Source organism: Mastacembelus armatus, chromosome 15 (genome assembly GCF_900324485.2).
Source record: "Mastacembelus armatus chromosome 15, fMasArm1.2, whole genome shotgun sequence".
Classification (NCBI taxonomy): domain Eukaryota; kingdom Metazoa; phylum Chordata; class Actinopteri; order Synbranchiformes; family Mastacembelidae; genus Mastacembelus; species Mastacembelus armatus.
The window spans coordinates 1,750,868-1,767,185 of NC_046647.1; the positions used below are offsets into that span (position 1 = coordinate 1,750,868).

The window sequence follows — 16,318 nt, forward strand, 5'->3', positions numbered from 1 at the left end:
TGAGTAGAGGTATTACATTTATTGGCCCCTTGAGAAAACAGAAAGAAAGGCGGGCAGGCCCTGGTCCATTCCACTAACAATGCTGTATAAAGGCAGACAGAAGGGAGAGACGTTTTTTCTCTACTTCAGTGAAGAGCGGTGTTGGAGGTTCTCGACTTACTGTAGGCAGCAACCCATTGTTAGAGCAGTATACAGTTAGAGTCTATTGTGTTCAAATTGTACTGTCACAGTTTCAGGTTGGATCTCAAATTATTGTTTTTTAAATACATCAAAGGCACTAGTGAAAAACAACATAAGAGTCAAATAGATGCTCACTGAAAAATTTTGGATATGATGGCACATGAACACAGAATGTGACAGATCGTGCTTGCTAATAAGTTAAAATACCTGCTAGTACATACAGTTGCATGCAAAGGTTTCAGCACTGCTAGCTAAACGACACAGGTAGATTTTTTTAAATGAAAAGATGTATTGGAAGTCAATTTAATGCAATCTACATATTTTGGGAAAGGATCCATGTCACTGTAGATTTATAAAACAACTGACTACATTACACAAACAACTATCTTGGTGTGTGTTATTCTGGTGTTTTCTCTTTGTAGGTCATTGTCACTCAGAGCACAGAAGGATGTGATGAACCACAAGAAATCAAGACACTGGGAGTCGGAGACTACTTTGGAGAGAAAGCACTCATCAGGTACACACAGTAGCTTCACTGAAGGCTGTGGGCACAGGACTTAAAATCCAACAGATTTTGGCAAATATGATCACATCAGATGGCTTAGCAACCATATTAAAAAGTCACATAGTTACAGAACTAGTGTTATTGGATGCTAAAGGACTTCAATTACATATTGAATGCTTAATAGGGTTTAACGTGATTTTTTATCTTTTTAGGCTGAGCTAGAAACTACTGTATATGTGTTTCACATTGTAAATGTAGTTAGCATCTCTCTTTCTCTCGCTTTCTCATCCTTTTGTGAAACTATAAACTTTAAAATTTTGTTTTCAGATTTATGCATAATCTGATATGATTTTTTAAGTTTAACCAACCTTAACTGCTCAACTACAACCAAAGGCCCTCAAACAGGGCTTTAAAGAAGTGTGAGTATTATACTCAAACTGCTTGTCTCACTCCTGGCAATGCAAATGCACGCACTCAGAACTTACACATGCATACACTTAACTGTATAAAGTCTCACATGATGGTCATTCACCTAGTAATGAAGATCAGTCCTGATCAGTCCATACAGTCAAGCTATTTTAAATCCTTGCATTATGACTACAATTGAAACTTCTTTCAAACTCCATTTTGAAATTCCTCCTCTAGGACATTCAGAACGTATTTGCTTTTAACCCAGAGAAAACAATACACGTTTGTGTTGTGTTTTTGTACATGTATGTTTACAGTGAGGATGTTCGGTCAGCCAACATAATCTGCAATGAGAGTGACACACAGTGCCTGGTGGTGGACAGAGAGTAAGTAGTTAGATGTTGTTTACATGCAATGCTGTAATCTACAATTGGACCCATTTACGCCACCCTTTAGTTGTTAATTAAATATAATTTGGATACCTGAAAACAGAATAGTAAATCCTCACAAATAAGAAAGTAAATTGCAATTTTGAGAATTGGTGAATTTTACTGCAGTCCATTACTTCATAATTGCATATAATACTGCATATTATTTTACAACACATATTATCCTAGGGATAGATTAAAGAGTGTGGAGACCCTATAGTCAGATTTAGCACCTTTCCAGGTCCTATAAAGGTACTGATAAAAAACAAAGCCAGAATCTGGACTGCCCTTTGCTGATGGTCTAGGTAAACTGTTACTTACTTATAACCCTTCTGATTGCCTGACTGCTGCTGAAGACATATGATAAATGCCTTTATAATAATCTAGGATTAGCCTTTAAGTAAGCAATTCTTAACATGTTTATTTATGTATTCTTGTCTGCTATAAAATACTATTTACTATTTTTTTATCTGCTCTAACTAAAATAGCCATTGTTTGTCAAAATCTAGCCTTACGTGACTCAATTTTCACATCATATTTATACACAAATACTATTAAAATACTAATAATTAAAAGTAATAATAAAAGTAAAAATAAAATAAACCAGCCTGGCAAAACTCACAGCAGTACAGTAAAAGAGTAAAAAGCCTGTAAACAAATAAAATTAAAAGAAATAAATAACAAAAATAAATAGCAAGAGAGAAAAGGTGAGTTCTATTTCATCCTTTCTGACCGCCAGAGGGCGGTGCCGTAAGCACTGAATGTTCCCTTCGCGCATGCGCAGTTCGAGTATTTATACCAACAAAGTCACGTGTGACCCTGGATGACCCCCGGAGGTGATATATTCCGGCGTCATCCAAGGCTCTTTTCCTCTTTTCTTCTCGCGCGCGGTTCGCATGGTGGCCGATTGCTTTGCAAGCGGCACATTTCTTACCAGTTTCTGGGAGCCCCGTGACTCGAGTGGTCGGAGAAGCAGATTCGCCCCCCAGGGGCTGCGACTGTGGATTCGGGATCTTCCCATTGTTACATTACCCGGGAGGTAATAATTGTACGCTCTTTCGCTGTGGGTGCACCGCAGCAGCAAAAGTTGTTTTTGTTGGAGTGCCGACTTTGTTGGTGACGGTGGCATTTGCGCTCCCCTCTCCCATTGTTTCTTTTCCTCTCGGCATCGGACGCATTGTGTGTCCGCCTCGGTGAAAACGCCGTGGTTGTTTTTCGTTAGTGCTATCGCAGTGCTGGTGGTGACGGTAGCGTCCCCCCTCCCCTCTCCCACTGGCTGTCGGCTGCATGGTTTGATTGCTCCGCCGCCATAGCGGTGTTTCGACTTGCCAATATCACGGACATTTACTTGTGTTTTCCGCTGCGGCTAAACCGCCGCAGTTGTTTTTCTTTGACGGCCGCCTTCAGCCTCTATTGGTGACGGCAGCGTTCGCGCTCCCCGCTCCCACATTGGCTTTGCTGCATCATTTCTCCCCTGCGGGTGAGTTGTTGTACCTGTTTTCTTTGTGAAAACAACAAGAACAGGACGGAAGTACACCTGCCTTCAGCCTCTATTGGTGACGGCAGCGTTCGCACTCCCCGCTCCCACATCGGCTTTTGCTGCATCATTTCTCCCCTGCGGGTGAGTTGTTGTACCTGCCTTCTCTGTGAAAACAACAAGAAAAGGAGGGAAGTGCACTCACCTCAGCCGCCATTGGTGACGGCAGCGTTCGCGCTCCCCACTCCCAATTGGGTTACTGCATCGTCTCTACCTTGCGGGTGGGACGCTGTGTCAGGTTTTTCTTTGAAAAAAAAAAAAAAAGGGAGACATACAGTTAGCACTAGCACTCTCAGCCGCTACTGGTGACGGCAGCGTTCGCGCTCCCCGCTCCCAGTTTCTGGCACTTGGATTACTCCCCTGGGCGGCGGTTGCAGCGTCAGGGGCGTATCAGCCATTTGGTACTGGGGCAGACAGCAAAGCCTCTCAGCATGGAGGGAGCTCACTGCTGTGTGAACTGTGGTGACAGGCTTCAACTGGACGATGGGCACGACCTCTGCCTGGCCTGCCTCGGCCCGGATCACCTGAGGGAAGGGTTGTCTGACAACCCGTGCATGAACTGCAGCTACTTGCCTCGGGCACAGAGGGTAGCCAGGTTGGCACTGCTGACACCGGGGGATGAGGGTGACCTCCCCCCCTCAGGACGAGTGGCGCTAGGGCCCCCTCGGCGGTCAAGGTGCCTGGCTGAGCCCGCGGTGACAACGGCCCCCCCTAGGAAGAGGACAAGGGTCAGACGTGGGCTTTCCTCGAGAGTTGACAGGCTGTCAGCTGAATTAGCGGAGATGAGATCTGCGTTCTTGACTCAACACGCAGACCCTCCAGCAGCGGCGGCAGTGCCACCCTCTCCGCCTGGGCCCAGTTGGGCCCCGGAGGAAGAAAACACAACATCTGGGACCTCTACGGCAGGGCGGAGGTGGATCTATTTGCCTCGCAGGAGTCGACGCACTGTCCCCTCTGGTTTTCCTTGATGGGGCCGACAGGCCCCCTGGGCCAGGATGCTCTAGCCCATCCCTTGCCCCGGGGTCTTTTGTATGCCTTCCCGCCGCTATCCCTTGTGGTTCCAACACTCCACAGGGTTCTTCGGGAGGGTCACAGACTGTTATTGGTGGCCCCCTTCTGGCCAGCACGGCCATGGTTCCCACTGCTGTGCGAGCTCTGTCGCGGCAGGCCATGGTGCCTTCCGCACAGGGCAGACCTTCTGTCCCAGCTGGGAGGGAGGATCTGGCACCCCAATCCTCGACGTCTCCAGCTGTGGGTTTGGCCGCTGGAGGGTCCGAACTGCAGCGGACAGTTCTCTCGGACCCTGTCTGGCAGACCATCCTGAACGCGAGGGCACTGTCCACTCGCCAGCAGTATGAGAACAGGTGGAAGCTGTTCGCACAGTGGTGTGTTGAGCGTGCGGAGGATCCGGTATCTTGCCCAGTGGCCACGGTCCTGGATTTCCTTCAATCCCTCCTGGAGAGGGGCCGTTCCCCCTCTACCCTAAAAGTTTATGTGGCTGCGATATCATGTCACCATGTTTGGGTGGGCCACAATACGGTGGGACGTCACACCCTGGTATCTCTTTTTCTGAAGGGCGCCCGGCGCTTGTGCCCTCCAACACGCCCACGTGCACCGGCATGGGACCTGCCGCTGGTACTGGAGGCCATGTGCAGGCCTCCTTTCGAGCCGTTGTTACGGGCGGAACTGAAGTGGGTATCTTGTAAAACTGCGTTTTTGCTGGCCATTACCTCTGCAAAACGCGTCAGCGAGCTGCATGCCCCTGTCTGTCAGTGACACATGCCTGAGATACGCTGTGGCCAAACACAGCCTTCCTTCCAAAGGTGTCTGGTTCGCACCGCAATCAACCCATATGGCTTGCGCGGTTTGACCCCCCACCGGAATCAGGGGGGGACAGGCTGAGATTACTGTGCCCGATACGCGCACTGCGGGCATACATGGCAGCTACAGCGGCGATACGAACAGCTGACCAGCTGTTCCTGTGCTATGGGGGACCTGAGAGGGGTCGCGCTCTCTCTAAGCAGCGCCTCTCCCACTGGATTGTCGAGGTCATCTCGCATGCCTACACGGCAGACAATCGCACCCTGCCGCAGAGCGAGACAGCTCACTCCACTAGAGGTGTCGCAACATCATGGGCGGCCTTGAGAGGAGTACCCTTGGCCGAGATATGTGCTGCGGCTTCATGGACATCACCCAACACATTTTCCAGGTTCTATAGGCTGAATGTGGTCACTCCTCAGCCGCTGGATGTGGTCCTCCGGACAGAGGCCTGGGGGCCCTCTCCGTGAGAGGGATGCTCAGGATTCTTCGTGACTTCACTGGTATAAGTCATTCAGTGCTTGCAGCACCGCCCTCTGGTGGTCAGAAAGGATGAAATAGAACGAAAGTTACGCATGTAACTACGGTTCTATGAATCCTGAATGACCATCAGAGCTCTCTTGTCCCTCAGAATCCTCGCGTTCCCGCGAGAAGAATCTGTAGGAAAAGAGCCTTGGATGACGCCGGAATATATCACCTCCGGGGGTCATCCAGGGTCACACGTGACTTTGTTGGTATAAATACTCGAACTGCGCATGCGCGAAGGGAACATTCAGTGCTTACAGCACTGCCCTCTGGAGGTCATTCAGGATTCATAGAACCGTAGTTACATGTGTAACTTTCATTTTTAATTTGGATTTTAAAATGGCAATAGAAGGGCTGGACCTGATGTGAGTGTGGAGGTCAATAATGGAGAAAGCTTTAACACCTTTGGTCTTTAACCTTGAGTGGGTAATGTGAGTGTGGAGGTCAATAATGGAGAAAGCTTTAACACCTTTGGTCTTTAACCCTGAGTGGGTAATGATGAAGAGCTGTTGCAATTATGACCTGAATGACCTGGGTGTGGAGTATTGCGTAAGCAGAACTCTAATGTGAGATAGTGTACGCATAACTATATTGTAAGATAGATCTAAGCCATGTAGGGCTTTAAAAACAAAAAGTTAAATTTTAAAATTAATTTTAAATTTCACAGGCAACCAGTGCAAGTACACGAGAATGGGGGTAATGTTCCCTTTTCTTGGTTCCTGTAAGGAAGCGTGTAGCAGCATTTTGGACAAGCTGAAGTTTAGCAGTGTTAGCCTGGATTAAAACTGAATCAAGGGAATTGCAGTAATCGAGTCTGAATGTAATAAAAGCATGAATAACCTTTTATAACCTGACTTTTTCCCAACTCAGACGAAGCACTTGGTACATTAGCTACTAACCTGCACCCTGTTGTGAAGAATCTTGGGGTTTGGTTGGACAGCTCGCTGAATTTTAATAAACAAGTAAACAGTGTAGTTAAAGGAGTTTTTATCATCTGAGAAACATAGCAAAAAGAAATATACATACATATACATACATATATACATACAAAATAGCAACAGAAAGCGCAAATCGTAATCAGTTAAGAAATTAAAAGGAAAAACGCGATTACTACACACGTAGTAAATATAAGAGCAACCAAATAATAAGGCATTAGAATAAGGAAATCAAAACAAGCATGAAATCTCCTGCTACATGGTAGATGATATAACGTTTGGTTTTTGAAAATGATGAGATAACATTACTGTTGTGGGGCTGACCAGTCCTGGTTGTTGTTTGACGGGGAAAAAATATGTGGAGGAGGTACCTAAAACAATTGCAATTGAAATAAATGAGTTGAGTCATTGCTGGCTGTCAAGAAAAAAAGTGGGAAAATCATGTCTGTGTGCATGAAGCAATAGATTAAATTTCGTGACTATGTACCAGGTTGGTACACAGGCATTATTCCTGTGTCAAGTTATTAGCCACATAGAGTGTAAATGTCTTTGAAAATTGAATGATAAACAACTAAACTTAACTCCAGACATCCTGTGATAATCTCTTGTTCCTCCTTTTTAAATTAAAATGGCAAAACTATTGATTACAGTTCGCGCTCAAGTGCAATGAATGAAAATAAACATCAAAGATATGTTAAATGTGAATGTATTCCATATGTTGAACATCCGGGTAAGCGAATCACTTTTGTCTTGCAGGCGTGTCGTGTTGTGTGTGTTGTGTGGTTCGTCTGCAGACTGGCGGCAGACTAGCTGTGGTTTGGCACACCTGGGAACCGGCTAGACTTTGAACGGTTCACTGGCTGCTGCATTCCGGTGCTGGTCGGGTACCTATCTGTTTTGACCGGTGTTTGTTGCTATTTCCTGACTTAGCGCTCGTTGGCCTACCGGTTAGCTTAGCTAGCTAGTTAGCTTAGCTAACATGGCCTCTCCCTCTCTCTCTCTCCTGCTCGGTGTGCCACATGTTTAGTTATTCCTCTGCCCCCTTTAGCGATAATGATACCTGTATTAAGTGTAAGGTTCTGTTAGCCTTGGAGGCGAGGATCACTGATTTGGAAGCGCGGTTCCGCACCTTCGAACAAAAGCCAGCTAGCCTAGCCCCGTTAGCTGGTGTGGAGCCACCGAGCTCAGGGTCTGTTAGCGGTCCAAGGGCAGCTCCGGAGCAGCCCGGAGAATTAGCCTGGGTGACGGTCCGAAGGAAACATACTCCTAAGCAGAAGCCCACGGCTCATCACCTGCCTGTTCATGTTTCTAATAGATTTTCCCCGCTCAGCGACACACCCGCTGAGAAACCGACTCTGATAATTGGCGATTCCATAGTCAGGAACGTGAAGCTAGAGACACCAGCGACCATAGTCAAATGTATTCCTGGGGCCAGAGCGGGCGACATCGAGTCAAATCTGAAGCTGCTGGCTAAGGCTAATCGTAAATATGGGAAAATTGTTATTCACGTCGGCAGCAATGACACCCGATTACGCCAATCGGAGGTCACTAAAATTAATGTTGAGTTGGTGTGTAACTTTGCTAAATTAATGTCGGACTCCGTTGTTTTCTCTGGACCCCTCCCCAATCTGACCAGCGATGACATGTTTAGCCGCATGTCGTCGTTCCGTCGCTGGCTGTCTAGGTGGTGTCCAGCAAACGATGTGGGCTTCATAGACAATTGGGCCACTTTCTGGGGAAAACCCGGTCTGGTAGCGAGAGACGGCATCCATCCCACTTTGAATGGTGCAGCTCTCATCTCTAGAAATTTATTAGAGTTTATTAGCCGACCTAAAGCCTGATAATCCAGGGTGGGGACCGGGATGCAGAGACTCAGTCTAAAACGCCTCTCTGCAGTTTCCTTACAGCCGCCGCCCCCCTCAAACCACATAGAGACTGTGTCTGCCCCTCGAACATATAAATCAAATAAATCAGAAGTTAACAGAAGAGGAGTTATTCATAAAAACTTAAAAATTAAGACCACTCCTCTTATTGAACAGGAAAACAGAACTGTCAAATGTGGATTATTAAATATTAGGTCCCTTTCTTCTAAATCTCTGTTAGTAAATGATTTGATAACTGATCACCAAATTGACCTACTTTATCTTACTGAAACCTGGTTACAGCAGGATGAATATGTCAGTCTGAATGAATCAACCCCCCTCAGTCATAAAAATTATCATGTTCCTCGAAGCACAGGTCGAGGTGGAGGAGTAGCTGCAATCTTCCACTCAAACTTATTATTAAACTTTCATCCTCAGAACAGTTATAACTCATTTGAGAGCCTCACTCTTAGTCTCTCACATCCAAACTGGAAAACACAAAAACCAGTTCTACTTGTCATTTTGTACCGTCCACCTGTCCCTTACTCAGAGTTTTTAACTGAATTCCCTGACTTCCTGTCTGATTTAGTGCTTAAATCAGATAAAGTCATTATAGTGGGAGATTTTAACATTCATGTAGATATTGAAAATAACAGCCTCAGCATTGCATTTAATTCTATATTAGATTCAATTGGTTTCATTCAAAACGTTAATAAACCCACCCACTGTTTTAATCACACCCTTGATCTTGTTCTGACCTATGGCATCGAAATTGAACATCTAATAGTTTTTCCCCCAAATCCTGTTTTGTCAGATCATTCTTTAATAACTTTCGAATTTAAAATGATGGATCATGCAGCGTTTGGAAGAAAATTCCACTACAGCAGATGTTTATCCGACAACGCTGTTAATAAATTTAAGAAAATGATTCCATCTTTATTTGCATCTATGCCAAGTATAAACATAGTGGAGGGCAACTGCCTTAATCCTACTCCCTACCAAATTGATCATGTTGTTGACAGCGCTGTAACCTCACTGCGTGAAACGCTTGATTCTGTAGCCCCTCTGAAAAAGAAGTTAGTGATTCAGAGAAGACTAGCCCCATGGTATAATTTACATGTTCGTACCTTAAAGCAGGCATCACGAAGGCTGGAAAGGAAGTGGCGTTCCACAAACTTAGAGGAAAATTTTCTAGCCTGGAAAAACAGTCTACTAACATATAAAAAAGCTCTCCGTAAAGCCAGAACTGCATACTATTCATCACTAATAGAGGAAAATAAGAACAATCCCAGGTTTCTTTTCAGCACTGTAGTCAGGCTGACAAAAAGTCACAGCTCCGTTGAGCCCAGTGTTCCCTTAGCTCTCAGCAGTGATGAATTTATGAGTTTCTTTACAAATAAAATCACAACTATTAGAGATAAAATTCAGCAGATGCTTCCTATACCTGCAATAAATGAATCTTTTACTACAGTAGCTCTTGAATCATCTGTAGGACCTCAGTTATGTTTAGACTGCTTCTCTCCTATAGATCTCTCTGAATTTACATCAGTAGTTGCTTCATCGAAATCATCAACGTGTCTCTTGGACCCCATCCCGACTAGACTGCTTAAAGGCACCCTGCCATTAATGAACTCATCTTTATTGGACTTGGTAAATTTATCTCTAGTATCAGGCTACGTACCACAGGCCTTTAAGACTGCAGTAATCAAACCTTTACTCAAAAAGCCTAGTCTTGATCCAGGAGTCTTGGCTAATTATAGACCAATATCCAACCTGCCATTTATTTCTAAAATCCTAGAAAAAGCTGTTGCTAAGCAGCTATCAGACCACTTACACAGGAATGAACTATTTGAAGATTTCCAATCAGGATTTAGAGCACATCATAGTACAGAAACAGCACTGTTGAAAGTTACCAACGATCTTCTCTTCTCTTCTCAGATAATGGACTTGTTTCGATACTTGTCCTCCTAGACCTTAGTGCAGCATTCGACACCATTGACCACAACATCTTATTACAGAGACTGGAGCATGTGATTGGTATCAGAGGAACAGCGTTAAAGTGGTTCCAATCCTATTTATCGGACAGATTCCAGGTTGTTCATGTCCATGATGAACCTTCCACACGAACAAAAGTTAGTTATGGAGTTCCACAAGGTTCTGTGCTAGGACCGATTCTGTTCACCATGTACATGCTTCCTTTAGGATATATCATTAGGAAGCACTCTATTAATTACCACTGCTATGCGGATGACACTCAGTTATATCTATCTATTAAACCTGTTAACACAAACCAGTTAACCAGACTTCAAGCCTGTCTAACTGACATAAAGGCCTGGATGACCAGTAACTTTTTACTTTTAAACTCGGAGAAAACAGAAGTCATTATATTTGGGCCTAAAAATCTCAGAAATAACTTTTCTAAAATTATAGCTACTCTAGATGGCATAGCCCTGGCCTCCAGCACTACTGTAAAAAACCTTGGAGTTATTTTTGACCAGGACATGTCCTTTAACTCACACATAAAACAAATTTCTAGAACTGCATTCTTTCACCTGCGCAACATTTCCAAAATTAGGAACATCCTGTCTCAAAATGATGCAGAAAAACTAGTCCATGCATTTGTTTCCTCAAGGCTAGATTACTGTAACTCATTACTATCTGGATGTCCTAATATCTTAATAAAAAGCCTCCAATTAATCCAGAATGCCGCAGCCAGAGTCCTGACAGGAACTAGCAAGAGAGATCATATTTCTCCTATATTGGCTTCTCTTCATTGGCTCCCTGTAAAATACAGAATAGAATTTAAAATCCTTCTTCTCACATACAAATCCCTTCATAATCAAGCTCCTTCATACCTTAAAGACCTCATAGTACCATATTATCCCAATAGACCACTTCGCTCTCAGAGTGCAGGCCTACTTGTGGTTCCCAGAGTTCTCAAAAGCAGAATGGGAGGCAGAGCCTTTAGCTATCAAGCTCCTCTCCTGTGGAACCAGCTCTCAGCCTGGGTTCAGGAGGCAGACACTCTCTGTACTTTTAAGGCTAGACTTAAAACCTTCCTCTTTGACAAAGCATATAGTTAGGGCTGGCTTCAGGTAACCATGAACCATCCCTTAGTTATGCTGCTATAGGCCTAGACTGCCCGAGGACCATCGGTGCACAGAGCTCCCCTACCCTAAAACTTAAAGGGAGTTTTTCCTCTCCACTGTCGCCAAGTGCTTGCTCATAAGGGAATTGTTGGGTTTTTAGTTTTAGTTTTTGTAAAGTGCCTTGAGATGATTTGTATTGTGATTTGGCGCTATACAAATAAAATTGAAATTGAATGTTGCTAGCAAACGTAATCAAAGACAAATTGTGTTTCGTAGCAAAACTAAGATGGTGCAGGATCTTGAGTCAATACATAAAAGGATGTCATTCAGGACCTTAAGCAGGGCAGATTCTGTGCTGTGCAAGGCTCTGAACCAGACTGGAATTTCTTGAAGATATTGTATAATTTAAATAGGAGGATAATTGTTGGAAAACAGTTTTTTGCCGAATTTTGGAGGTAAATGGTAATTTGGAAATGGGCCTAAAGTTCTTTAGGTCATTGGGATTGAGGTTGGGCTTCTTAAGGAGAGGCTATATAACGGCATGCTTAAGAAGGGAGGGGACAGTACCACTTGACAAGGAACAATTTATTATGGCTAGGATGAGGGGACTGATTGTGGTAAAAACCTCTTTAAAGACACGTGGTGGAAGGATGTCGGATGGATAGTGTGTTAACTACATAATGGAGACAACTTTAGACAACCAGGAAAGTGATTCTGGTGTGAACTGTTTGAGGTGACGAAGTGAACAGAAGCATGGTTTGAGATGTTCAATTCAATTTAATTCAATTCAATTCAATTCAATTCAATTTTTATTTGTATAGCGCCAAATCACAATACAAATCATCTCAAGGCACTTTACAAAAACTAAAACTAAAAACCCAACAATTCCCTTATGAGCAAGCACTTGGCGACAGTGGAGAGGAAAAAACTCCCTTTAACGGAAGAAAAAAAAACCTCCAGCAGAACCGGGCTCAGTTTGGGCGGCCATCTGCCTCGACCGGTTGGGGTGAGTGGATAGAGCAGAGAGAAAAGAACAGCAACAATAAACAACAAATAGACACTGCAAGTTGGTGGGGCCAGTAACTGCACATCAGCGATAAACAGCTCCAGGACCAGGGACACCTGCAGAAGGTACAGAGAGAGAGAGAGAGAGAGGGAGGGAGAGAGCACAAACTAGGGTAGAGAGAGAGCACAAGGTTAGTAACATTCAATGGTGGAATATACATGAGGTGGGAGAGAAGAGGGGGGGGGTTAAGGTAGGGGAGCTCAGTGCACCGATGGTCCTCGGGCAGTCTAGGCCTATAGCAGCATAACTAACTAAGGGATGGTTCAGGGTTGCCTGAAGCCAGCCCTAACTATATGCTTTGTCAAAGAGGAAGGTTTTAAGTCTAGCCTTAAAAGTACAGAGAGTGTCTGCCTCCTGAACCCAGTCTGAGAGCTGGTTCCACAGGAGAGGAGCTTGATAGCTAAAGGCTCTGCCTCCCATTCTGCTTTTGAGAACTCTGGGAACCACAAGTAGGCCTGCACTCTGAGAGCGAAGTGGTCTATTGGGATAATATGGTACTATGAGGTCTTTAAGGTATGAAGGAGCTTGATTATGAAGGGATTTGTATGTGAGAAGAAGGATTTTAAATTCTATTCTGTATTTTACAGGGAGCCAATGAAGAGAAGCCAATATAGGAGAAATATGATCTCTCTTGCTAGTTCCTGTCAGGACTCTGGCTGCGGCATTCTGGATTAATTGGAGGCTTTTTATTAAGATATTAGGACATCCAGATAGTAATGAGTTACAGTAATCTAGCCTTGAGGAAACAAACGCATGGACTAGTTTTTCTGCATCATTTTGAGACAGGATGTTCCTAATTTTGGAAATGTTGCGCAGGTGAAAGAATGCAGTTCTAGAAATTTGTTTTATGTGTGAGTTAAAGGACATGTCCTGGTCAAAAATAACTCCAAGGTTTTTTACAGTAGTGCTGGAGGCCAGGGCTATGCCATCTAGAGTAGCTATAATTTTAGAAAAGTTATTTCTGAGATTTTTAGGCCCAAATATAATGACTTCTGTTTTCTCCGAGTTTAAAAGTAAAAAGTTACTGGTCATCCAAGCCTTTATGTCAGTTAGACAGGCTTGAAGTCTGGTTAACTGGTTTGTGTTAACAGGTTTAATAGATAGATATAACTGAGTGTCATCCGCATAGCAGTGGTAATTAATAGAGTGCTTCCTAATGATATATCCTAAAGGAAGCATGTACAGGGTGAACAGAATCGGTCCTAGCACAGAACCTTGTGGAACTCCATAACTAACTTTTGTTCGTGTGGAAGGTTCATCATGGACATGAACAACCTGGAATCTGTCCGATAAATAGGATTGGAACCACTTTAACGCTGTTCCTCTGATACCAATCACATGCTCCAGTCTCTGTAATAAGATGTTGTGGTCAATGGTGTCGAATGCTGCACTAAGGTCTAGGAGGACAAGTATCGAAACAAGTCTATTATCTGAGGCTAAGAGAAGATCGTTGGTAACTTTCAACAGTGCTGTTTCTGTACTATGATGTGCTCTAAATCCTGATTGGAAATCTTCAAATAGTTCATTCCTGTGTAAGTGGTCTGATAGCTGCTTAGCAACAGCTTTTTCTAGGATTTTAGAAATAAATGGCAGGTTGGATATTGGTCTATAATTAGCCAAGACACCTGGATCAAGACTAGGCTTTTTGAGTAAAGGTTTGATTACTGCAGTCTTAAAGGCCTGTGGTACGTAGCCTGATACTAGAGATAAATTTATTTATTTTGGCTGTTACAGTGGGTACGGAAAGTATTCAGACCCCTTTAAATTTTTCACTCTTTGTGTCATTGCAGCCATGTGCCAAAATCAAAAAAGTTCATTTTATTTCTCATTAATGTACACTCAGCACCCCATCTTGACAGAAAAAAACAGAAATGTAGAAATTTTTGCAAATTTATTAAAAAAGAAAAACTGAAATATCACATGGTCATAAGTATTCAGACCCTTTGCAGTGACACTCATATTTAACTCACATGCTGTCCATTTCTTCTGATCCTCCTTGAGATGGTTTTGCTCCTTCACTGGAGTCCAGCTGTGTTTAATTAAACTGATTGGACTTGATTAGGAAAGGCACACACCTGTCCATATAAGACCTTACAGCTCACAGTGCATGTCAGAGCAAATGAGAATCATGAGGTCGAAGGAACTGCCCAAGGAGCTCAGAGACAGAATTGTGGCAAGGCTCAGATCTGGCCAAGGTTACAAAAGAATTTCTGCAGCACTCAAGGTTCCTAAGAGCTCAGTGGCCTCCATAATCCTCAAATGGAAAAAGTTTGGGACGACCAGAACTCTTCCTAGACCTGGCCGTCCAGCCAAACTGAGCAATCGTGGGAGAGGAGCCTTGGTGAGAGAGGTAAAGAAGAACCCAAAGATCACTGTGGCTGAGCTCCAGAGATGCAGTAGGGAGATGGGAGAAAGTTCCACAAAGTCAACTATCACTGCAGCCCTCCACCAGTCGGGGCTTTATGGCAGAGTGGCCCGATGGAAGCCTCTCCTCAGTGAAAGACACATGAAAGCCCGCATAGAGTTTGCCAAAAAACACATGAAGGACTCCCAGACTATGAGAAATAAGATTCTCTGGTCTGATGAGACCAAGATTGAACTTTTTGGCGTTAATTCTAAGCGGCATGTGTGGAGAAAACCAGGCACTGCTCATCACCTGCCCAATACAATCCCTACAGTGAAACATGGTGGTGGGAGCATCATGTTGTGGGGGTGTTTTTCAGCTGCAGGGACAGGACGACTGGTTGCAATTGAAGGAAAGATGAATGTGGCCAAGTACAGAGATATCCTGGAAGAAAACCTCTTCCAGAGTGCTCAGGACCTCAGACTGGGCCGAAGGTTCACCTTTCAACAGGACAATGACCCTAAGCACACAGCTAAAATAACAAAGGAGTGGCTTCGGAACAACTCTGTGACCGTTCTTGACTGGCCCAGCCAGAGCCCTGACCTAAACCCAATTGAGCATCTCTGGAGAGACCTGAAAATGGCTGTCCACCAACGTTCACCATCCAACCTGACAGAACTGGAGAGGATCTGCGAGGAACAATGGCAGAGGATCCCCAAATCCAGGTGTGAAAAACTTGTTGCATCATTCCCAAGAAGACTCATGGCTGTACTAGCTCAAAAGGGTGCTTCTACTCAATACTGAGCACAGGGTCTGAATACTTATGACCATGTGATATTTCAGTTTTTCTTTTTTAATAAATTTGCAAAAATTTCTACATTTCTGTTTTTTTCTGTCAAGATGGGGTGCTGAGTGTACATTAATGAGAAATAAAATGAACTTTGTTGATTTTGGCAAATGGCTGCAATGACACAAAGAGTGAAAAATTTAAAGGGGTCTGAATACTTTCCGTACCCACTGTATATCATGAATCTTAGTAACGAAGAAATTTAAGAATTTCTCTCACAATTTTGTGGAGGGATTAGAGATCGAAGCAGCAGCAGCAGGTGGATTTAAAATAGAATCAGTTGTTTAAACAGCACTCTTGGTCTATGAGCGTTTTTGGTGATGAGGCTGGCGTAATACTCAGCTTTTGGAGTCTAAGCAGCTTGCTGATAGTTCTTAAGTTGTTTGGCTAAAACTTCATAGGTGACTTGTAGCTTGTCCTTTTTGCATCTGTGCTGTGTACTCTGTCCTCTTACAGGCACGTCTGAGAGCACAAATGATCTCATTCAGCCAAGGAGAAGCAGAGATGCTCTTTGGTCTCTTTGGTTTGAGAAGGGTTACCTGGTTTAATATATCAGAGCAAGAGGAATACAGGAATGTGATTAATTCCTCAGTGTCAGTGCACCTAAGGATGGTGTTAGAGAGGTGGGGTAGGTGAGTGGCACAAAATAAGTGAGCAAAACAGAAGGCAGTAGCTGAAGTTATAGTTTTCACTAGTGAGTGTGGTGGGGAGGGGTTGGGGTGGGACAAGACCAAGGGGATTCCAGCACAATCGGGAGATGGTCTGATATCACAA

General features: G+C 44.0%; 1 protein-coding gene across 1 annotated transcript in view; it reads left to right on the top strand.

Annotated features, from left to right (window-relative positions):
- Window positions 1-16,318, top strand: part of prkg2l (protein kinase cGMP-dependent 2, like) — a 128,156-nt gene that overhangs the window by 27,334 nt on the left and 84,504 nt on the right. Inside the window, exons 8-9 of the mRNA XM_026309539.1 lie at window positions 603-697; window positions 1,411-1,479. Coding sequence (XP_026165324.1) covers window positions 603-697; window positions 1,411-1,479 — 164 coding nt within the window. The remainder of the gene's footprint in view (window positions 1-602; window positions 698-1,410; window positions 1,480-16,318) is intronic.